Source organism: Pantherophis guttatus, chromosome 7 (assembly GCF_059756535.1).
Source record: "Pantherophis guttatus breed Tessera chromosome 7, ASM5975653v1, whole genome shotgun sequence".
In the NCBI taxonomy this organism is placed as follows: domain Eukaryota; kingdom Metazoa; phylum Chordata; class Lepidosauria; order Squamata; family Colubridae; genus Pantherophis; species Pantherophis guttatus.
Window position 1 is genome coordinate 68587847 of NC_142069.1, and position 25571 is coordinate 68613417.

Here is a 25571-nt window from a genome sequence, read left to right on the forward strand (position 1 = left end):
AACAGTGAAGGAAATCAATAGTTTGTGGGAGTTTAATACCTTTTTTATTGTGTTCTTACTTGCTTCTGTTATTTTAGTCAGTCCAGATTTTCTACTCTTGCAAGCTCTTGTGGAGGTGACCATTTGCTACAAAGCTTCATGGGTTCCTAATAGAATACATGCTTTGCAATTAGAATGTCCTTGGTTCACATCATAGAATCTGAAAAGTACAGGCGAAAATCCAGGAAGTTAATATAAAACTAGGTATAGCAATAGTTTAAACTCTCAACACAGATAGTTTTTAATCATCTAATTTAACCATTACCAAATTACAAAAATGTGTTCCTACCTATTTCTGTGGTGTATGTGACTTTGGATTGAAAGGATGACTTTGCAGTTGAAATGGCTTTATTCATTATAATTGTTCAAGGTAAGGAAGATATTTTAGAATGAAAGCTAGTAGATAAAATAGATAAAAATGTATGGATGGATTGAACCAACAAGTTCAGTCCAGACCAGAATGGAGATTGGTCCTATCTACCTGACAACTAACTGGCTACCAGACTTTATTGCCTATGGCAGCCCTAAGCAATCCATTCCATGTTGCTGACACATGCCAGAGTCTTCACAGGGTTCTTTATTCAGTACCTTAGTTGTTCAAAATGCATCCCATTCCCATGACCTAAGGAGATGGGCTTGCCTTTGAACATCAGTCAAGTAACTTTAACTGTGCCACTATCTCCATGTACCAAATGGAATTTGCGGGTTTCATTCCTTCAAAGTTAAGCTCCCATGTCACACTGTAAATTGCTTTGAAAAAGAAGAATTCTGTAAAGTATGTGCGATACTAACTTTCTATTTGAAGGTGGGTGGGGAATTTAAAAGAAAAATCCACAGGGCGAGACTCAGCCTTTGGGTTCACCAGCCTGTACTTTCTGATAATGCAAATGATCTTTCAAAGACCATCCAACCCATCTCTAACATCTTTCAAAGACCATCCAACCCATCTCTAACATAATCAAAGGAGGATTTTATTTCACTTCATTTCAAATAGGAGTTTGCAAAAGCAGTCTGTATTTTCTTTTTAAAAAAATCTTCATAGACTGACTTTTTATGGTGACAGTATTTTTTTTTCTTTGTCCTAAATTACATTACTACTGCTGGCTGAATTTGCCTATGCCAGAGATCAGAGACTTCCATGGTTTTTTTTTTCTTTTTAGTAACTAGACACCTGTTCTAGGAGCCAAAGGAAAAACAGAGCAAACTGCCTGAGATCTTCTTTAGACATTTGATTAGGCACAACTGGACTTGTGCATTGGAGAGAAAAGGTCAAAGACAGTGGTGTGGTCTTTCTCACAGTGGGGTTTCAGTTGAAAGCCCAATCCTGAGACTCTTTTCTTTCATGTCTAATCCTGTTAGGATAATCAAGTTTCAGTGCAAGCTGATATCATGATGAAGGATACAATACAAAGAAAAAAACCGGGTAGTTTCCAGGCTGCCAATAATTCTCATGTGTTTGACTAACCCTGGATTAAGTTCAAGGCTACTCAGAAAAGTAGTATATAGTCCCAAAGCTGTGCAACTCTTAAAAGTACAAAACTATTATTATTTCATTTTTTCCCAATAGCATCATTAAGAGCAAATTATCAAGGATAAAGGTTTGAGCCATGATGGCATCCTAAGCAGCTGAAATTTTCATTGTTTGTATTATAGCATAGAATAAGAGTACTTTTCCTTGTAATGAAGAGGTTATGGATTTATGTTTGACTAATATTAGTTTGATTGTATTTAAAATGCACCTTCTAGCGTCAATAAGATATAAAAGATACAATTATAACTTAAGTTCAATGTCTATAGAATTAAATAACATAACAAGTAGTTTTAGAATTAACAAGTTTAATAAGACTAGTCAATTCAGATCCCTTTGCTATGAGAAAAATGAAATTATTTTCAACACATTACCCTAGAATAACTAACACTTATCCTGAATTATGTGATACCTACCAAATAAAATTATGCAATAATGAATTTCATTTCATAAAATGAAATGAATTTTTAAAAATCATTTTTTCCTGTAGCAGACAAACAAAATGGAACGTAGATCAAATAAAATTAGAAATCCAAAATATTTTACCACGACTTGAAAAGCCATATATCACTATATAGATATATAAAGTGGAAAAATACACATTAGGAAAATGTATTAAAGATGTTAAATCATCAGCAACATAATTCCATTTCTAGAAAATATTATATGTTATGTTTTCGTTATATAGTGTACTTTATAACATATTATAAATATACTGTTATAGCTTTATAACAGTAGTGCAGTGTTTAATTGATTATCTGAAAAAAAAGTAATTCATTGAAGATTTTCACTCCTTCCACATCATCAGGTATTACAACCATAATTGTTTTTCTATTCTACCTTTGAAATTGAGAAAATTCTTTTTTTGGTTCAGATTGGAAGTAAGGATAGTGCAATGAGACCATACAAAAGAAAAAGGATGATTGGCTCAGCCCACTACTGAAGCATCAGAATTTCACAAAAAGTGGTACTGATCATGTTAGAAACAGATCTGTTAAAGCCTTGATCTAGGCAGCCTGAACCTGCCCTTCAGAAATATTAACTTGATTTGTTTTTGTTTTTTATTTAAAAAGTAACAATTAATTGCAGTCAATTCTATTAACCAATTAGGCTTTTTGTTTCAGTGACGGTTTATATGACAGAACTAAGATGAAGAATGGAATAAGAACTTTTCCATCTAAAAATACATGGCAACAGTCACTCTCGTCCTTATCACCTCTAGGCTGGATTATTAAAATGCACTTTGCACGGGGCTGCTTTTGAAGACTACCAGAAGTTGCAATTGGCACAAAATGCCTCTTTCCCTTCACTGATAAGTAAGAAGTGATAGAATGCTATAACACCATGTTAATTTTCAGAAGGTTTCTAAGTTCAGTGTGCTGGTCATCAGTTATAAAGCCCTGCAGGCATAACACCTAGATCAGTGATGGCTAACCTTTTCCAAACCAAGTGCCCAAAGCGCACAATGTGCACCCACACCCCGAATTCCTAAAATGCAATGTGTGTGCACCCCCCACAAGTGCCCCCCCTCACACCCCCCACACCCCGCTTATGTGCGGCAGAGACCTGAAGACCAGCTGGCCGGCGGGAGGTGCACGCGCATGCTCAGCAGAGCTGAACTGGGGTGACGGCTCACGTGCCATCAGAGAAGGTGCTGCGTGCCACCTGTGGCACGCATGCCATAGATTCGTCATCATGGACCTAGATACTTTCAGGACTGCAGCTTCAAATGCAACTGATCTGTCCAGAACATCTGCCCAAATTGGAGATGCAAAGACACTGCCTGCTATATGAAATTTGGGGATGGGGGGAGTCTAAGAAAATAGTCTTTTCCTATTAATTATTTTTTTCTCCTGGGACTCAGATGGCCCTTTACTAAAAGTTCTTCCAAAAGAAGCTCAATTAAAGCGGTTCTGACATCTGGCTAGCATGAGAATGACCATTGGATTGATGTCCAGTCAAATCCCAATAGAGCCATTTTTAGCTATCTGGTATATTGGTTTCACTAGGTTGATATTAAGATGGCTTTAACAAAGAAAATAAGACAATCAATAATACTTTCTTTTCAAGATGAAATCATGAGCTGCGATGGCAGAGTGGTTAGAGTGCAGTACTGCAGGCTACTTCTGCTGACTGCTGGCTGCCTGCAGTTTGGCAGATTGAATCTCACCAGGCTCAAGGTTGACTCAGCCTTCCATCCTTCCGAGGTCGGTAAAATTTATTTATTTTATTTATTTGTTTAAATTTCTATACCGCCCTTCTCCAATATAGGACTCAGGGCGGTGCACAGCCAAAGTAAAAACAAGACAAACATACAAAACATACAAAATCTAAAAACTGATTAAAATAATTAAATATTTTGGCCGTAATTAAAACAATTCCAATTTAAAATCAATTTAAAATTTGACTCAAGCCAGCCCAGCTAGTTGAAATAAATGGGTTTTCAGGGCCCGACGAAAAATCCGGAGGTCTGTTATTATACGTAACTCTGGGGGGAGGTTGTTCCAGAGGGTGGGCGCCACCACAGAGAAGGCTCTCCCCCTGGGGGTCGCCAGCCAACATTGTCTGGCGGACGGCACCCTGAGGAGGCCCACTCTGTGTGAGCGTACTGGCCGGTGGGAGGCTATTGGTGGCAGAAGGCGGTCTTGTAAGTACCCCGGCCCTAAGCCATGGAGCGCTTTAAAGGTGGTCACCAACACCTTGAAGCGCACCCGGAAGACCACCGGGAGCCAGTGCAGCTCGCGCAGGAGAGGTGTCACATGGGAGCGCCTCGTCGCCCCCATAATCCCCCGCGCGGCCGCATTCTGGACCAGCTGGAGCCTCCGGGTGCACCCCAGGGGGAGCCCCATGTAGAGAGCATTGCAGTAGTCCAGGCGGGAAGTGACGAGTGCCTGAGTGACTGTGCGTAGGGAGTCCCGATCTAGAAAGGGGCGCAACTGGCCTATCAGGCGAACCTGATAGAAAGCCCCCCTGGCCACGGCCATCAAATGATCTTCTAAAGACAGCCGTGCATCCAGGAGGACGCCCAAGTTACGAGCCCTCTCCGTGGGGGCGAGTGATTCACCCCCAATAGCCAGCGATGGCATCAGCTGGCTATATCGGGACGCCGGAAGCCACAGCCACTCGGTCTTGGAGGGGTTGAGTCAGAGCCTGTTTCTCCCCATCCAGGCCCGCACGGCCTCCAGGCACTGGGACATTACTTCAAGGGCATCATTGGGGTGGCCTGGGGTGGAGATGTACAGCTGGGTGTCATCAGCGTACTGATGGAACTCCACCCCGAAGCCACGGATGATCTCACCCAGCGGCTTTACATAAATGTTGAACAGAAGGGGTGAGAGGACCGACCCTTCTGGCACCCCACAAGCAAGGTGCCTCGGGGTCGACCGCTGCCCCCCTGTCAACACAGATTGCGACCGGTCAGAGAGGTAGGAGGAGAACCACCGCAGAACGGTTCCAAATGAGGAACCAAATTGTTGGGGGCAATATGCTGATTCTGTAAACTGCTTAGAGAAGGCTGTAAAGTAGAATATAAGTCTTAAGTGCTATTGCTATTATAAGGGATCTGAAAAGAAGAAAGCAACAAAATTAAGCGAATAAGGCGAAGCTGAAGCAGCACACACTGTACTGTAAATTAAATAGTTTTTACTAGGCTGTGTTAATTGCTTCTTCACTATTCCTTTTACTAAATGGTGCTGCTTGTTTTAAAAGTGCTATTGTGGATAAAATAGACATTAGGCAATACCATAGCTCCAAAGAAAAAACATAAATCCAACAGAATGACACAAAATCTTATTTAATGAAATAAGTAAATTGCATCAGTGGAGAAATATCCTGGATTAAATAATTAATCTGACATGTTTCTGGATTTTTTTCTTCATTCTTTCAAACATTGTTATTTATACGGCAATTTATTTATTTTTTCAATTTATCCTTGTGTATTTTTGCTGTAATCATCTCCCAGTGCCTGAGCCATATCAGACCTTTCAGTGAAAATGAATGAAATTGAATCAACCAGTTATTTTCATTAAGAATTTAGAGACTCTGTGCACCATTTAGCCTTTTTAAATTCTCTTTAAACCTCTTTCCTACTTTTAGTATATCTTTTAGATTTTCCTACTTTAAAAAAGAATAGATTTGGTCAGGTGATCATAATTAGTTGTGATCTCATTCTGCATTTATCCAAATGATGTCAGAGAAGTGCCTAAAGACTTTCTGATTTTTTTCTTTGTGGAATGAAACATGAGAATAGCAAAATAATGTGTAGTATATTTATACTACCTCTGTGTTTCCCCGAAAATATATTTTGGGGGTTCCAAAATAAGCATTAGGGCTTATTTCCGGGGAAACATGATTTCAGGATGATCACCCTGGCTGGGAGCCCAATTCCCCCCCCCCCAGGCATGTGCATAAAAGGTGGCAAGCACACTGGGGCCGATGTCTGGCAGCACTGCAGCCCACTTGCCCCTTGGTCAGTGGACTAGGGGGCTGCACAGCCTGTGCAACACAGGTGAGTTGATTACCTGTCTAAGCACAGATGGAGGCAGAAGCGTGGGGGGAAGGCACAAAATCCAGATGGATTACAGGAAAGCTGAGAGTTGGTGGGCCAGAGTGTGTGAGTAGTTGTGGGAGGCTCAGCTGCATGCAAAGGCATGGCAAAAGATGGAGGCAGAGGTGCAGGGGGAGGGGGTAAGCACAAAATCCAGACATGCTGCGAGGGCTGCAGGCAAGCCAAGAGATGGTGGGATGGAGTGGGCAGGTGACCATGGGAGGCTCATATTCACATCTCTCGGCTTGCCTGTGGCCCACGTGGTGCCTCTGTCTCCATCTGCTGTCAGTGCTACCATACAACGATGAGCTTTCTGCAGCTGCCTGCTCGCTCCAGCCCACCATCTCTCAGCTTTCATTCAACCCACGCGGCACATCCAGATTGCGTGCTTCTGCCTCTGCCTGCTGTTTGGACTGGTAATCAACTCACCTGCATTGTACAGGCAGCGGCTGCTGCAGGACACTGTTGGCCCCCCTCACCATCTCTGGTGCTGGCCACGCCCCTCCCCCCAGATTATGAAGACCTTATTTTTGGTGTAGAGCTTATATTAGGAGCCAACTAAAAAATCAAGCTGGTTGAAACTATAGTAGCAAAGATAGAACAATGTGAGATCAAAAGATAGAACAATGAGAGATCAATCAAGATGAGATCTTGATTGATCTCATCATGTGAACCATGGCTTTCCCAAATATAGCTACATAGACAGCATAGCAAAGTAAAGTCAATACATTTAAAAGGTACCTAACATAATTTTTGTATGCTTGAATTAACATGCAGTATGTTGTAAATTCATAGTATCTGAAAAGTAGAGGCAAAAATCCAGGAAGTCATTACAGAATTAGGTAGGGCTACCATGCCTTTGGGTTCCACAAATATCTTTGTCATCATCTAGTGATTGTCAAACCTTTTGCAGCCCATATACAATAACCCCAATATTAGTCATGTTTTAATGAGCCATAACCATACACATTGCCAGATTGTCAAAGGCATGCCAGACGATTGAGAAAGGTAGGACATTCCTACCAGTACTTAGATGATGAAGTTTAAGAAGAGGCTTTAATTAGATCCATAAAATGTGTCTTCTCCATTTTAGCCCAAACACGGTCCCCTTGAGCCTTCTAAAATCTAAGCAGATTTTACAAAAGATGATTCTCTTCTCTTCTGTAATTTGAGCATTGATTTTGCTGCACGTATTTCATTGTTAAATCAATCATCCTATCTGGTCAATTATTAGATCCATATTTTGAGTAATGAATGGCATGAGATCATCTATGAAGAAGATTAGTAGATCCCTGAGGATTATCAGATTATAAACTTTTTCTATATCATCCCCTCTTTACTTAAGCCCAAACATTATGTTATTCATAGCATTAAAAAACACTGACAGGTATGAGCTTTTCCATGACGTTAAAGCTAAATGATATTTGGGAAAAAAAATGATTATTTCAAGATAAACCATTGTTTGCAAAGTATCAGTTAAAGACATCTCTCTGAACTTTTGTTGAAATGTTAGGTGAGGTTCACATAAAATATTAAGTCTAGATATTTGGGCCTCTATGTGCAATATTATGTATGTATTTCTTTAAGACTTCTAAGAAGCTTTGCATTTGCAAGAAAAAGTGACATTTGATCATTTGTACAAGTATTAATTTCATTTATCGAACCAAGCATGGGTTGTCTCTTCTCTTTTGAAATGAAGCCCTATCTGTTAATTAGAACATGCATTCACTGAAACCTTTTGAGCCTCTCCCAAGCCATCACTCTTGAACTCCACAGACAATGTGAAGTCGCTCATTCCACTTCCCCCTTGACAATACACCCAATAAAGGTGAAAGAGGATATGTCACCATATGAAGTTCCTAAGTGTTAACAGATCATGAAAATTGGCAACAACTGTTTTGCTGAGTAGAGTTATCTGCAAGCCAAGGGTGGATAATATCCCAGTGATGAGCGTTTGGTGTTTGAGCTGTGGTCACATTTGCCTTTCATGTCACTTGGGCCTCTTGAGCAAAATTCAGGAGAGATGAAAGCTAATGCAGCTGCCTTTGTTAATCAGTATTGCCCAGCCCTTCAGACAGAGGGGCAAGGCTGATATTCCCTGAGATACACAATGCATTTTGATTAACAGTGAAAACTAGTAAAGTTACTCTCTAAGCTTGTCTGGTCCATCAGTCCTAGAAATGTAATTTAGATGATTATCTGTGTGCCCATTAAAGCTTGTAACCTGTTCCTTGGCTGTTTGAAGTTCGCTTGCTTAAACTTGTTAATAGGAACAATAGCGAGATTAGGTCAGGGTCATGAAATAAGAGAACAGAGAAAAATGTGGGGGAGGGAGGGAGAGAGATATGACAGTAGAATAATAGAAAACTTCCTACTAGCAACTCATTGGAATGATGAAAGGAAAAAAAATTACTATTTAAAAGCCGGTAATCTAAAGCACCAAGTGTACTGTATGTAAGAACCATTCTATGCAGCATCACTTCAAGATTGTTTTCCATGCGTGCAGAGCCTTCTCTAAATTTGGACCACTGCAAATGGGGAAGAAGTAACCCAACCCTTTCTCTCAAATTCCTTTGTTTGGAAAAATGTAGAAAGTCATGACAAGCATGTCCTTCCTTGGTGCTAAATAATATGAATAATATTAGAACAGCATTATAAACCACATTCAGTATGAGAGAAAAATGAACCATTCTGAACTCAGTCAAATGATTTATTTGGGCTTTTCTTACCAATAATAATAATAATAAAAACAAATCCTAAATGTATTCCTTTTTTAAAAAAAATTGATTTATATGCCGCCCTTCTCCAGAGACTCAGGGCGGTTTACAATGCGCTAAGCAATAGCCTTCATTCTTTTATATATTTATACAAAGTCAGCTTATTGCCCCCACAACTGAGTCCTCAATTTACCTACCTTAGAAAGGATGGAAGGCTGAATCAACCTTGAGCCTTGGCGAGATTCGAACCTGCAGTAATTGCAGGCAGCTGTTCTTTTTTTTTTTTTTTTTTTTATTTTATTTTATTTTTTTTTTATTGAAAAGGTTTTCAAATACAAATTTTTCCCCCTTTTTCCCCCCCCTCCCCCTCCTCCCTAACCCCCCCTCCCCACCCTTCCCCCCCTGTGACTTCTTCGTAACAAAAAAAAACCCTAATTCATAACAGATTACTTACTCCCTCCTCAAAATACTGACCTTTACTTACTAAAAGTATTATAAATCCCCCTTTATCCATACATTTCAGAAAAGAAGAAGAGAAAAAAAAAAACAAAAAAAAACAAACACATTATACTATAACTATTATAAAATAACTCTAATTTAGCATAATAGTGTTTTATATCTATGCATTATTGCAACAATTCAAAACCACCTTCCACTTTAAAACTATACAATAAGTCCTACTTTAATAACATTTCAAAGCGGGCTCCCCATAAAATCTAATTTAACATTTATTCCACTCTATCCATTTCCTCCACTCCCCTAAATGTATCACTTAAAAATCCCTTTTCTTAAACTAATCAGTCTGTAGCTAGCTTATTCACCCACTGTCTTACAAATTTACCATACACAACAATTCTTGATATCTTTAATTCACTGCCCACACTACTTAAATATATATATATATATATATTCCATTATATCTAAATAAAAAAAGAAAAGACAATAACTTTAAATTTATAGTCCATATAATATCTTCTTGAAGTCTTTCCACTGGATTGTTAAAACCAACATCCATAATAGGGTGACATAGCTTGCGGATGCAACAGTTTATTCAAGATCTCCAATCATATCTGCCCCCATCAGTAGTAAACATCTTCTTATATATATAAAAGTAAAAACAACCACCCGAGTGACATTATAATTGTATTCCATATAATAATAATTGTGGGTTTCATCAGGATTATTAATTTCCATCATCGTATTGGGTAACAACCCGATCTTCTGCATGTCCCAATGTGATTCTCTTGCCTTATAATTCAAGATAATTATAATATATTTATCAACACAAAAAGAAGTTTCAAAGTAGATAATTCAAAACCATCAATTTGAGGCTCTTTCCATGTCCCAAAATTACGGCAATGCAGAGATCTGCCACTATCCTCAGGATGATATTGACCAATATGTCGCCTCCTCTATGTTTTCACATAATCATTCATATTTTAAAATCACTGGCTTCACTGTTGCTTGGGTTAGAAATTTCTATTTTTGTACAACCTATTTCTTTTTTTGTTTTCTTTTTGTGGGTTTGACCTCCATCCTAATTTTTTGTGTCTCGCATTTCTTTTTTATCCCTTGTATATCCTCTAATTGGTTTCCATGCTTGTCCTTGCCTTGATAAGTCATCACATTAAAATCAGATGGCACTTCTCTCAAATTTGTAGATAATCCAGCTGGGGTATCCGATAAATCCAAAGGCAATTTATCTGGTACAGTCTCTGTCTTTAGTTCCAGCTCCTTCTGCTTATCCTGTATTATATCTGAAGACGTTAAATTCATTTTCAACCTATTTTGATAAAATTCTTCCGCCCTTTCAACAGTATTTAACTGGTATCTTTCTCCTTGATATCTCAATATAATACCAACTGGGACGTCCCACCGGAATTGAATATTTCTCCTTTTTAACTCAGACACCAGAAAGCCAAATTTCTTCCTTTCCATTAGTATCTTAGGTGGGAGTTCCTTGTAAATCCAAATCTTTCTTCCATACAATTGCAAATTAGAATTGAAGGAATTTTGCACAATTTTATTCCTAATTTCTTTATCTGAAAAATAGATTACCACATCTCTAGGCAATTGCCTTTGCTTGGCAGTCCAGGAGTTTATTCGATAAGCTCTGTCAATCCTACAAAACACTTCCTCAGGTTGAATCTTTAAAATCCCAGCTAGAAATTCAGAAGATATTTTCCTTAAGTCATCTCTGTTATTTTCCTGCAAACCTCTAAGTCTTATTGCATATTCTGTGAAATTATATTGTATCTTTAAAACCTCTTTTTGAATCCTCTGTTCCAGATATTCTACATTACCAGACTTTTGGTCAGCATCCATTTTAAATTTTTCTTCTGAACTATAATCCTGAATATTTAACAAATCATTTTCAATTTTTTGAATTCTATTGTCCAATTTATCTTGAATTTCATCCATTTTTGACTCTAGTAAATTAGTATTTGTATCCAACCGAATCATGAATTCTGACAATTTTAAAATTTTTTGCTGCAAAAAGTCAAACTTGGATTTCACCAATTCCTTAGTTTCCTGCTTAAATTTTTCAAGTTGCTGATTCACAATCTCATCCCTTCTTTCAATCTCCTCTAAGAGAAATTCTATTATATTAAAATCAGGTTTCTGGGACTGAAGAGTTAAAACCTGTTCCTTTAAATTCTTAGTGGGGGAATCCCCCCCACCTATTTGTTTGTCTGACTTCACAAGCCTCAGTGCCATGTTTCCGCCTAAGCAGGCTTTGTTAGAAGAAGAAAAAAAAAAAACAAGACAAAAACTTCCAGCCAGCAACACTCAAGCCTCCAGGGAAAAAAGAGAAAAACAAAAACAGGAGCGGAGTTTTGTCTACAAATGTAGCCAGTGGTATTTATTCCGCTACATTGTAATAATAAAAAACGGAAGAACTTTCCCTCTCAAACTCTTCTCCAGCCGCGGCAGACGCCATTTTAAAAAGAAACTTTTTTCCTCTTTCTCTTCCTCTATTCTCTTAAGTAATTTTTAAAAGATAAGTAAAATACTTGCGCTTCAGTATTACAGGTCCAGCTCACATTTTCTTTGAGTAATCTGTCAAATTCACAGGCTTGCTTTTGACGCCTGGCTCTGCATTAGCAGAGGTCTCCCAAAGCCCGGAGCAGCGGCTGGGGATATGGGGCATCTCATCCGCTCCATCCCAAAAGTAAACGAAAAACTTTTGGGACTCTGCAGAGAGTTCTACCCACCCCTGCCGGCTCTATCTCCGTTTCCTCATGGGAACGGAGTTTTTTCGAGCCGCCGTTCCGTTGTGAAGGCGGCTCTGACAGGCAGTGGAAGCTGACGATCCCAAAGGAACGTCTGGCGGCGGCCAGCAGCAAACAGGAAGTCGCAGGCAGCTGTTCTTAATAACCAGCTTAATAACAGGGTGCCTTAGAGACCACTGTACTACCAAGGGTCTTTGCAATTCAACTGAAATAAACAGGGATTTAATGAAGTGTCTTCAGGAGTGGAAGATTTGTTTCCACCAGGCTGGCAAGTCTACTGAAGATTTTTCATTCAGTTCAGAGAATATTTCAAATGAACCTGAATAACTATAAGAAGGTGACTTATGCTCACAATGCTGCATAACCGCAGGGAACGCTTTAAGATGAAATGGAAATAAAATGGAAGTAGTACTAGCGTGCCAGCTGGATCAAGACAACAATAATGCTTTCATTTATTACTTGAAATATCATGAACTTTGTAACACAGAAATTGTATTCAACAAGGATAGCAAGAAACTACCATAAGATTGAGAGACTGGCTTCACAAATTGTACTAATAACTGGTTTTCTAACTGGGCTTGTTTTGTAAAGTTGGTTCACACATCAACCTGAATGTACTTTTCAAACCAAAATGATTCAGTTCATAAGAATGTAATAATCAAGGGCAAATAAATCAAATGATTATCAAAATACTCAAACCAACATCTATGTGTATGTGGGAACCAATGGTGGGTTGCTACTGGTTTGCCCCGGATCGGGAGTACTGGTAGTGGTGGCGGGAGCTACACCCACCCACCCGGATGTCTCTGCGCATGCAAAGAAGTGCATCCACGAGCAAACTGTTAGCGATGGGATTTGAAACCTTCTACTGGTGGGAACCTTCTCATAGTGCTGCCATATTTGTTAAACTATGACTTTACAAATGGAAGCATCCATTGATAAACCTAGGTTAGCTACTCTGAGAGGGTTAAAATCCAATTGGATTTGTCTAAATAACTTCCAGCTAACATTAAAATGATTGAAATTCACTCCTGTTTTATTTTGTGCAGGGACTGATGAAGTTAAATGCCTTGAAATCAAAAACTAAATCAGGGGTGTCAAACTCGGGGCCCGCGGGCCAGATGCGTCACATGCTGGCCACACTGACCCCCAGTTTAGCAAGGGGGGGGGAAGTTGTGATATGTCACATGATGACAATGTGATGCCGCAAGTTTGACATCCCTGATCTAAACTCACCAACAACATAGTAATAAGGTAGAGAAGAACTGAACATATTTTGGCAATCCCTCTGTTTTGTCATTTGGGGATAATTATTATCATAGTAATATTTATTTTACAATAACTATAAATTTTCTACTAATCCTCTGTTGGGTTGAAGGATGTGGGGTATAGATAAGATAAATCAACTATTGCACAACAATTATTGTAGCATGGAAGTGAATAAATTGCATTAAAATTGCACTACTTTTAATAGTTGCCCCTACAACTTATTTTCCCTTTGCCAATATATTTATGACTCATTTGTATGCTTTTAAGCTATATTATCCCATCCTTTTAAGGTCTTTTGAGAATCTCCTTGCCAAGGAAGTCACTTGCGATTACAGGGTACTTGCAATTGAGTCTTCTCATTGGTGGTTCCCCTTTTGTGGGCAACTGGTCCTCCCTGCTGCATGTTTACAGGGCTGTAAAATTTGGCTGTTCAGTATGATTTGGGGGGGAAGGTTAGTTTTTGAACTGCTATGAATGGAAAGCATCTTTATTATAGTACATATTTTCCCTCTTTTTTCTGTACCAGGAGGGGGGGTTGCAGTGTACTTGGGGTGGGGTGCAAGCTACAGGATCCAGGTAACCATTAAATTGCCCAATTTCTCTCAGTAGCATTTCAGCTGCTGGATACTCTATTCTGTAACTACAGTAACTTTTATTGTAAAATACTTATGCCTGATGCCTCCCAGATTCTGATTGGAAATGAAGGGAAAGAAAGCTAGTCTCTATCCTATAACCCCTTCATCCAATTTTTCTCTTTCCTATTATATCCCTTTGCCATAAATTCAGTGTTTAAAGTATATATGCAGTGAAATACGTACATATTTGTGCAAATAAATGCACATATACCAACAGTTCAATAATGATGCCTGTATATCTTATAGTTTCTTCATTGCATCAACAGAATAGATATTTGAGATAATTGGCAACCTCCTGCTTTGTTACACAGTAGAAGCCACCAAAGTTGGAATGTTAACTACAATTAGCATTCCACCATTATGATTCACCATATCTTAAATATGTTGTTTTACATGAGGATTTAAAAGAATTTCACTCTAAATCCTACGCTACCCAAATTAATGTTTAGATAAATACTAGCCAGACCAAAATCTTTCTGTTGCTATCCTTGGGTGTGGTGTGTGTGTGTGTGTAATGAATGTTGCATGATCACATGATCTATTTTTTAAAAGAGTTTAGCATTACAATAAGCATCCTTGACTTTTTAAAAAGAAATAACGATAAAAAGATCCTTTGGGCATCTTATACATTTTAAATCCACATGTTGTCGATTTCCAGATATAATTTGGCAGATTTCACCATATATCTTGCATTTTTATAAACTATCAACATTTGTCGCACTGGATGGATGGCAATAGAAAAATCAAGTTTAAAGCAGATTGGCTCAAACTAGGGCACATTCCCCCCTAGAATGCATCCCTTTAGAGACTCAGTTGGATAATATGACTAGGTGGCTCTCAGTGGCTAAGACACTGAGCTTGTCAATCAGAAAGGTTGGCAGTTTGGCGGTTCGAATCCCTAGTACAGGTCTCCTGCATGAGCAGGGGGTTGGACTAGAGGACCTCCAAGGTTACTGTTAGCATCTCAGAATATTGCTAACCTCTCCACTATCAGCCTCTTTCTTCATGATATTTCTGATCTCGTGATTTATTGCAGAGCTGCTCTAATAGTATTGAAATCCAAAAGCCATGCTTTGCATCTTTTCCCTATTTTGTTGAAAACAGGAGGCAGGGGAAATTAAGGGTGGAAGATAGAATTTTATCAGTTTGGCTCAAAAGCTGTGCCAAGCATAATATTAACCCAGAGGCCACAAAGGTGTATTCGTGCCAAAATGGTTCTGAATGTAAGTCATGTGCTGCAGTGGTCTGCAAACATATGATTAGACAATTTTTTTCATCATTCAGTAACCTTGAGATTGGCAGATTTGTGATGGGTTGTCTTTGAAAGAAAGATTACCATACTTATTCCAAAGAACAGGATAAACACGTACAGCATGAAAGGGGTGGCTAAATGAAATAGTTATGTAAAAGTAGCAGTATTAGGCACAATCAGCTGGGAACTTAACCATGCAAATTTACAGACATGATCTCAAGGAATGTCTTATCATTCGCTTCAATAGGAATAATAGTGGGAGAACATTCTCCTGTTTTGTATCCTCTGGCTCTTATTTTAATCTTAGTTGTTATCAATATACTACTTAACTTTGTTGTGGGTTTCTTATTTTTACCTATACCTGCTGCATGTTACAACTAGTGCAATTTTACCTTGCATCTATCAAAGAAGAATTTCTTTGTGAAAAAAGCTTTTGTTTTTCTAACTCAGCTTGACTAAGAATTAATTTTAATGATGGTTTTGAGCTTTATTGTTGCAGAAGGCAGACTGAATTCTGTTGATATTGCTGCTTTGTGTTACATCTGTCCATTGCTTTATACTTTCGCTCCCTGCCATATTTTCCCAACCTAAAAAACCCCAATGCTAAAATCAGGTTTATTTGATTTGCATGATACTAGGAAGGTAACATAAAGAGAAAACTGTAAAATGAAAAAATGAAAGAGAAATGACCATGAAGGAAAAGACATTAATACATGTCCCTGGCCATTTTGTAACTAAATATATGCATTAATTTTCCACTTCGCCTATGAAGTTTCACTGCAATTCTGCTTTTATACATCCACAAACATACAAAATGGAGAATGAAATCTTGTTCATCAAATTGAAAATGTACTAATGAAAACTTCAGGAATTTTGTCCCAGTCACACCCTTTTCAAGTTGTTTTTGGAAATTAAACATTTGGGAGGGGGGTGAAATTAGCAACATTGTTTTGGAAAATGTTAGCAGCAATTTATACCTGAAAGTGAAAAGGTGCTTTGGGAAATTTATTGACACAGATGTGATACCTATCTTTCCTTTTTAGCATTTAAAAACAACCCCTGATCTGAATAATTTGTTCCTACAAGAGTTGTTTCTCCTATTTGGTTGGGAGTTGCTTTCAAAAGTAAATCTGAAGCTGATGCTTTACATAAACAAATATAAGTTCTATGTCATCAGTGATCCCCTACTAGGAAGTGCATGGATTGGAAACTAGATAAGGAAATGTAATATAGGACACAGTTTGCTATAAGTCTTTGTTGAAATACATTTAGAATAAACTTCACACTGATTCCTAAAATCAGAAGTTGGAACTGACATAGCTATTCCACTAATACAGGGAAACAAATATACTTAAATGTATTGAGGCATATTAAAAAAATATTTTCGTTGTTGGATTCATGTATATTTACTTATTTATTTATTTGCAGCACGGCAATAGCCAACAGCACTGAAACAGCCATAACTTTCCTGTATTTCATTTCCTCAGGAGTCATGGGTCCTGTTACTTGTACACATTTTGTAAATTATCCCATTTGAGGTACCATGGCTCAAAAATGGCTGTCCTATGATGTACCATTTTACTCACATAAGAAGCCTAACAATGAGAGCTCTAGTAGTATATAAACTGCAACTATTTATTGCTACAATGATATATAAAAACAAAAATGTTTTTAATTTTTGTACCCTTTTAACTTTTTTAAAAAGTACTTTCTATGTATGTGTTTTCTCTTGGACAATGTATGTATTTCTATCATAATTATCATACAGTTTTGTTTATTTTTATTATTTTAAAAGCAAAAAAAAAAAAAAGGGAAAAATAGAGAATACCGTAATTCATGACACAACCGAAATGCAAAGAAAGATCCTTTCAGTTCAAAACGGACTCTGCGGCAGAGAATGATAGGTAAATCCTAAGGAATAGGATGCAAAAAAAGTTTGCAATTGTCAGCTGTTCTATTAGCCCTGATGTCTGGCAATACAGAATTCCCTGGATGTGTTGTGTAAGGAACTCCAATAAGTCTCTGGATCAAGTTGCACCTTTGGCTAAACATCAGAGAGTACTAGGATTTAAGTGACTGTGAAGTGAATAGTTACAGCCATTAATGTGAGCACAGCAATCAATGCAAGGCATGGGGAAATAGATTAAAAGGATTAGAAAGACATGCAGAATAACGGACAGGACTTCAGGAATCAGCTTTCTTTTTTAGATTGTTCAGCTGATCTGAGAATTTATATGCCTTTATTTCTTTGCTTTTATTTGAAAAACTCAGATTATGCTTTTAATTTTTGGTGGTTCACCTCCATATTTTAGCAGTCAGATCTCCGGCAACAACAACAAAATTATTAAGAAATTACAATGGTTGCTGTCTATAGGCTATACATTGTCTATCTATGGACTGAGGCCAATCCCTTGTGCAAAGAATACTATGCAGATTATTAAACTAGGAATTGAGAAAATCATAGTTTGTAGAAACTAGGAGGGGAGTCTCTGGTGGCAGAAAATCTGGAGTCTTGTAGCATCTTTCCCAACCAAGAAAATTTATTAAAATGTAGTATTTAATTTGAAGAAACATCTGATGAAGTCAGCAGAAGTTCACAGCAGCATAAATTTTAACAAAATTCATTATTCCAAAAAGGTGCTACCAAACTTCTGATCTTTGGCCAGTTGTGGGTGCATTATAGTTGAAGAAGAATGTATAATTTATGGATGAAGCAAGGATTCAGCTATGGGATGAAATAGGAAAAACAGCATGCTAAACTCAAATTCATTTTTGCTATATTTTGCGCTATTTAATTCTGGAAATAATAGCAAGTAAGTGAACCATAGATGAATGATATGTCAGACTCAGACATTTGATTTTGCATTTATATATGATAAATTACATTAATTTTACTGAAGTCACGGCTAAACTCAGCAAATTATTTTTGTTTTAATGGAAGCATCATCCATAGAGGAAATAATTTCACTAGAGATATTATATACCAAATAAATCTAAAATGTTCCTGCTTCTGTATTAATGTCTACTTTTGTTTTCTTGGCATAATTTGACATAATTTGGTTTTACTTCTTTAGTTTGTTTGTATTTCTAATTTCACTTTCACTTTATCACTTTATTGTTTCTTTACTTCTTTACTTGTTATTAGTTAAGTATTTATATGCTGTATCAACTACAACGTATTTACATTTCACTTAGTCTTTTACTATGCTCTTCCACATTTTGTAGTCTATCTCTCCAACTTGTAGAAAGTTGTTCAAGAGGGGGTGTATAATATACAATGTCACTTTCTTGTCCATCTATTTTTAGTGCATACAATAAGAAATTTGCAGTGTATGTATTATTTCAGAGAATGAACAACATGATTTTGAAGCATAAATCTTCCACAAATATTGGAAACTAACTGGTGCATTTTGGATTCCATCACGCTCCAATATGTGCCAATGTGCAAAAAGACACAGTAGCAGCTAGATCATCCAGATTTTACATGATTCCAGAATCCACTGTTTTTCATCCAATTTTGGATAGTTGTAGATGCCAGTCCAAGAACTTGTGTTTCCCATCATTTCTTTTTCATTAGGAATAACCTAATGATTTTTCCTGACTTGCAAAGTTTATTAATGAAAGTTTTGTGCTAAATAATTTATAATAAATAATAACTGAACCAGAAGTACCTTATCCGGTACATGGGATGCCCCTTGGGCAGCTCCTCTTCCTGGTCGCGGCCCTGATGAGTGCGTGTGAAGTGTTCCCTTTTTGGCACTCAGTGCTGAAAAGGTTTGCCATCACTGAAGTAGTAGGTTATGGTGTACTTTATCAAATGCCTCACTGAAGTCCAAGTAAATTATATTAACAGCATTCCTCTGTGGATGTATTTTGGGATTATGTTCCTACTTTTTCTGCTGCTGAACCAAACATATAGTCTTCCTTGTAATGATGTGTGGGAATGACCATGGGAGGCAGAAAGAGAGCTGCAAACCAGCATGTAAAAGTTGTCTCAGCCCACCACCGAAGGGAAATATTTCAGAAGGGACCTTTCCTATTTTTCTCAAGAGTAAAAGGAAGTGGATGGGGGGGGGGAATGATTTTTTTCAGTCTTGCAAGATTCTCTTAATACATTATATAACCTTACAATAAAGACAGCTAACATTCCTGGTTGTGCTTCTTGTCGGGACTGTCTCACAGGTCTAACATTTCCACCTATTCAAAAAGAGGCCAAACAAAAATAGAACTGAAAGTGCTTCTTACGTGCATTTGTTATCATTCTCTTCCTTTGATCAGAAGTTTGGGTTTTTGTTTTGGGAGGGGGGGATATTGGAAGAAATTGACTTGTGGCTATAAGGGTGGGATGGAGACAAATATCATTTAGGAAAACTCCCTGGGTTTTCTAATCTAATACAGAAAGAAAAGATTAAGTATCTTCCTGCCAATTATGGTTGCATTTGCTTTTAATTTGTTCTCTTGCATTAATGGCTTTCTTCTAGTGGAGCTAATCCATATGTTCAGAATTTCTATTTCTTTGCAATGAGATACTTATTTCACTTTTATGAGCTCATTCTCACTAATTTCATTAGTATACTTCTCATAGTGCATTTGATCACAGCTTGGTTATGTATGAAAAAAGATATGAACTGACTAAACAAGAGTGTTGAAATGACTTCATGACGTATGCAGATCTTCTCCGAAGCACAATCAGTTGCAGATGGTAAATGTATTTTTTCCTAATTGAATGAAATAGTGTTACATATATATATATATACTGCTCAAAAAAATAAAAGGAACACAAGCAGAAGACATCGGAGATCTGAATGAATGAAATAGCCTTATTAAATACTTTGTTCTTTACATACAGCTCAAACAATTAAAGGAAACACAAAACTACTGTATGTAATGAACAAAGTGTTTAATACGGCTATTTCATTCATTCGGATCTTGGATGTCTTCTGCTTGTGTTCCCTTTATTTTTTTGAGCAGTGTACATACATACATACATACATACATACATACATACATACATAATTTTCAGATTATAGAAGATTATAATCATCTTTATAAACATCTTTTAAGAAGATTATAAACATCTTTTAAGAAGACGTTGGATAACCATTTGTCTGAAGTGGTGTAGGGTTTCCTGCCTAAGCAGGGGGTTGGACTAGAAGACCTCCAAGGTCCCTTCCAACTCTGTTATTCTATTCTAGATATAACTAAAATATCAGACTGCTTGGAAACTTCAGTTAGTAGCCTCTGTTAAGACATGCAATGGCAGGCTTTGTGGTCTACCACTGCTTAGTGCCTATAAATAAATAATGTTGGTTTCTTTACCTACTCATTTATTGGATTACATTGGCACTCCACCTTCTAAGGAACTTCAGCAAGCATTAAATATTGTGTGACTAAATTATCATTGCCTGTGATATTTACACTCATGTTTTTGTTTGCCTACCATCTTTAGCCAAATAGGTGTTGGAGCTTTTATATTGATTGAGTGAGTTAAAAAAAAGAAAAAAACCTGGAAGGTTTTTTTTCTCTCTGTTTCAGAGAAGGTTCCTTCCAAGCCTCCCACAAAAATGCTGGACATTCAGCCTCATATCTTCTACTTGCAAAACATGTATTCTGCTTCTGAATCAGGCTATGAAAAATTTGGCAACCTGGAGACAGAACATTCTGAGGAATGGATAAAATATATCTTCCTTCTCCCTGCTCTTAACTGTTCTTTTCAGTTATATTATTGCCCATTATAGTTCACTTGTGATAGAGCATATTCTGTATATTGATCAGTTGTATTTTGACATTTTAATTCAGGATTGTGGCTCAGTCATTCATCCTGAGGAATCCTGTGGTTTGCAGCCTCTCTCTGCTGAATATCTGTCTATCGTTTCACAGCCACAGTTGAAGACATGTGAAATGGGGGATGTAAAAGGCATGTTTTTAATATATTCTTTGCATATTCAAAAATATTCTCACCTTCTTACAAGAATGCTGATTCCTTGCCTCCTGCCACTTGAAAATTAAGAAAAAGCTCAAAAAAAACCCCAATAGAGCCAAACTAATTTGTTAAATCATCTTCTACTTTAAATTATGAATAATTAATAATGGTTAAAATAATGCATTTGCCTTAGAAAAAGGAATTTTAGCTCAGTGGCAGAGCACAAACTATGCATTTTGGAAATCATGGCATATGTCTATTGCAGTACCAACTTAAAAAAAAGAGGTAGCAAAACTATAGATAACTTTCAATTAAAACTCCAAAATGCTGTATGTCAGTTCATGAAGACAGAGTTGATATTGCCACTTGGCTAAGTGATGCATTGTGGTTAGAGTACTGGACAAGGACTGGAGAAATTTAGATCCGAAAGTATAGTTACATCTATACAGTTTCCTAGGGAATATCGTTGTATCCAATGATTTTTGAGTCCATTTTGGATGTCCTTGGAGGAAGGGAAAGATGTAAATTTAAATAAGTACCATTTCTATGTCAAGCAAAGATTTGTTTTGTTGCCTTAAGTCTCCTCCATTTGGGTTCATTTTTTTTTTGCCTTTTAATATTGGGTCAAGAGAAAGAAAAAGTATTTTGATTTCTAGGCATAAATGTCTGCCCAATTTATTTCTAGTCAAGAAATTCCAAGTAGAGATGTAAGAATGGTTATTATCTACTTTCCAGGACAGTGGATTGTTCCTTGCCTTAGTTGTTCTGATAACAGAACCTGTGATTGGAGGCAGATAACATGGCAGCCAAATAATTGTCAGTACCCTGTTTTGAATAAACCAGAACTCCAAAAGTGTGTAGAAAGAAAAAAGGTAAGTCACAAGGTCGGTAAGAGGAAAATCTATACTAAAAAAAAAAAATTCTCTCTTCATTTAAGCTATGCTGTTTTTAAAAAGCTGAATACTCCTTTATTAATATATTAATAATTCTTCTATTGTAATTTTTATTGTAGTCCAAACAATACCCTGTTTGTTTCGATTAATGTAATGCTATATGTTAGTGTTAGATATTAATTTGTTTTTCATGAATTCTGTTTTTTTCTGCTGGCGTGTAATGCATGGTTTTGCTTCTGCTGACCAAACTTATGAAATCTTCCTTCATGTTCTTGTGCAGGCCTCAGGCGGACCTCACTTTTCTTACTTGAAGATTCTAAAATTGCTTGGAAAAGTAGTGTCTCCTTAATAAGCATGGTTTGACTGTCTAACATCTGGCTGAGATGTGTGGCACAGGTACAGCTGTCTGCTAATACAATTATTCAGAAGAAAATATTACATTGCAGATAGTGCAGTGCATTATACAATTAAGAATAAACACTTAAAAATAACCCCAATATAAGCTGCATGACTAATGAATATCTAAAACATTCAACTATATACTATGTCGCATGAACTTCTTTAACATACATGCATTTTATTTTTTGGACTAAATGGTAGCTCTCAGATTCCCAGAATTTAGGAATTAAAGTCTAAAACATCTGTTGAGCATCATGGTACTTAATTTGCCTTATATTAGTGTTTCTCTACCTCGGCAACTCTAAGATATATGGGCTTCAACTTTCTGAATTGCCCGTATAGTATTCTGGAAGTTGAAGTCCATACGTTTTAAAGTTGCTGAGGTTGGGAAACACTGTTTTATATTATGGCACCATGAAAAATGTTCTGCAATAGATGAACCATAAAGTAATTGGCACCAATAAAGTAAAAAAGAAAGGTTGGGTCTTCTATTTTCTGCTGATGTAGTCAAACAGAATCACTGTCAAGGTTTACAGCAAATATCTATCATTCCTTTTCTGTTCCTGGCTTATTTAGCATGCAATTCTTCGATTCAAATGGGGCCATTCATTCTGTCTCTAGCTTTGGAAAACTTAAATTCAGTTATACTATCTGAAGCTTGAACTATCTATCTAACCTTATTCCTGCCATAATTTCACCTTGCAAAATAATTGTTCTAGAAAGATCTACTCTATTTTAAAACAAGTTCTATTTTATTTTTTAAAAAAGCCCTTATTTATGGCCGGTTTTCCTGTTGATTCTTATTTAGACCTCTTTAAAAGAAAAGATACTTTAATTCTTTTATTAAACAAAATAAATGTATAAATAAGGCACAAACACAAAAAGAAAAAATGACAAAAACATCCCATGTAGAAAAAAAGTCAGCTCAATTTTAAAACATATCATTAAGTCTTGACCACACTGAATAATATTGTTTTGTCTTTCCATTACATTGAGAGCCAGCCCATAAACAAAAAGCAAACAAGTATGAGCAATCTACAATGATAATACTGGTGTTGTGCTGTCTTTCCAACTTTGAAGAGTAATATTTTTTTTGCTCCTTGCCATACTCAATAAATCTATACTTTTTCATACAGTGGTATATTTTATATATAATTGAGGAGTTTACTCATATTTACAAAGCATAGTAAATGTAGAATAATGTAGGACTGAAATTGAAGAAAATATTTTTGTGATATATTTATGAGCATGAAATCCAAAAGGGGAAATTGTGGAATAACTCATAAGCCACAAGTTAATTTCCCTTATCCATGTCATGGTTGTGACTGAATAATGGTGACAGCCTTTTAAAATATTTCTGGATTCTCTATAAATACAAGATGATTTTTTTTTTGTTCAGTTAGTCTTATTTTATGATCTTGAGGAGCATCAAATATTTCAATCTTGAACTTGTTGATTTGTTAATATGAATATTTTATCCTTTAATTATGAGTTTTGCAATAATTAAAATCTGTTTTAGCAGTAGTCTTTATAGGTTTATAAAAAGATACTAGAATCACCTCCCCAAAAATTGCAATACTAATAAATTTGAGAGTGAAATTGGATATATTAATGGAATATATTGCTTTTTTATAATTTTAAGCAAGCCAATTTTTCTTTTCAATAATCTAAATGGTATAAACATAGATGTATCTTCAATTTATAATTGCCCCAGAGAATAAATGGGAATAAGGTCTAAAATTATATTTTTGTTCCAACATTTTGCAGATGCGCCTTGCTGCATTTAATGCAGAGAATACAATATTGCTATCACTAAAAATGGAACTAAGAACCTGTTGTGATATTAAAATAAAAGGTTGTTTACAAGATGAATTGTTGAGGTGGGGAGGAATAAGGAAACACAATGTTATGATTCAAACTCTGCATTTTTTGTATTTTCAATTGTGGCATCCGATGCAAATATGTAAGAGGCAGAGCTTGTGCACAAATACACTTTTGGTCATTTGGTTAAATCTTCAGCTTCTGCTGATGTCAAAAATCAGACATTTTAATTTGTGTCAACTTTTTTTAAAACTTCTCTTCCATAGCAAAATGTAAGCAGTGCTATTCTTAAACTTCTCCGAAATTTTCCCACAGAACTGCCCAATCTATTAAACTATCCGAAATGCTTATCACTGGAGTAAATAATTTCTAAAAAATATAATAGAACAAATGAATTTATCGGTTCCTTTCTCAATCTGGTACTTTTCAGATGTGTTACTTGAACCACTACTTCCATTATATCCACAGTCAGCATAACCATTAGGGTGGATTTGTAGTCTGATACATCCAGAGAATATCAGGTTGAAGTAGGTTCTTTCTTCTGGAGCAGCAGATTCCCTGGCAAGGTGGCAGTGAAAGTTGGAATATAATGTTGACAAGAACAGGTGATGTTCAAATCCTATGCTTTCCCATGAAGCTTATGATGTGGTCCTGGAGATACAGCTGACCAAGAAATGCAGGTTCTATAAGGGTCAACAAATATGTTGAGAATTGGATTGGTAGGGCATCTCAGCTTTATCTTTCACTAATGGCCATGTCTTGTCATTGGCTTTATTCTGATCTCCCTTTTCATTTCAGCACTCAAGTTATTTCCATCAGTGCTAACTTAGGACCACTGGGTGGGGTGGAGAAGTACACACAGATTGTCTGAGACAAGAAAAATGGGTTCTAAATCCCTAAGCATTCTGTAACAGAGCCTTGGGAGATTAATGTTGTGTTAGTAAAGCTAATAGGTCATATACAAAGAATGTAGGAAATGTATGCTTGAAAAGGATTTATTCATTTTATATATAATGCAATATATTTTTAAAAATTATTTGAATTTTTAGTACAATAAAGGATATAAAGGGTATATTACATGATACTATCTTATATTGTAGCATTTGGAAAATGAAACGAGTTTAAAAGGACATTTAAAAAATAAAAGTCAAACAAAAAAGTGGTTTGTTTTCCCCAAGTAATAAAACTTTTTGTTAATTAATTTAACCATAAGAGTTTTGCTGCCATGTAGTATTTTGATTACCCAAAGGAACTTTTTAGAAAAAGAAATTGAAAAGGTAAAAAGAATACTAACGAGGTATATGTTATATCATGTC

At 36.6% G+C, this 25571-nt stretch overlaps 1 protein-coding gene across 1 annotated transcript in view; it reads left to right on the top strand.

The window, feature by feature from the left end:
* The window catches only part of CPED1 (cadherin like and PC-esterase domain containing 1), a 101132-nt gene that overhangs the window by 62112 nt on the left and 13449 nt on the right, over positions 1-25571 (top strand). Inside the window, exons 18-19 of the mRNA XM_034431067.3 lie at positions 21019-21136; positions 21878-22014. Of these exons, the coding sequence (XP_034286958.2) occupies positions 21019-21136; positions 21878-22014 (255 nt within the window). The remainder of the gene's footprint in view (positions 1-21018; positions 21137-21877; positions 22015-25571) is intronic.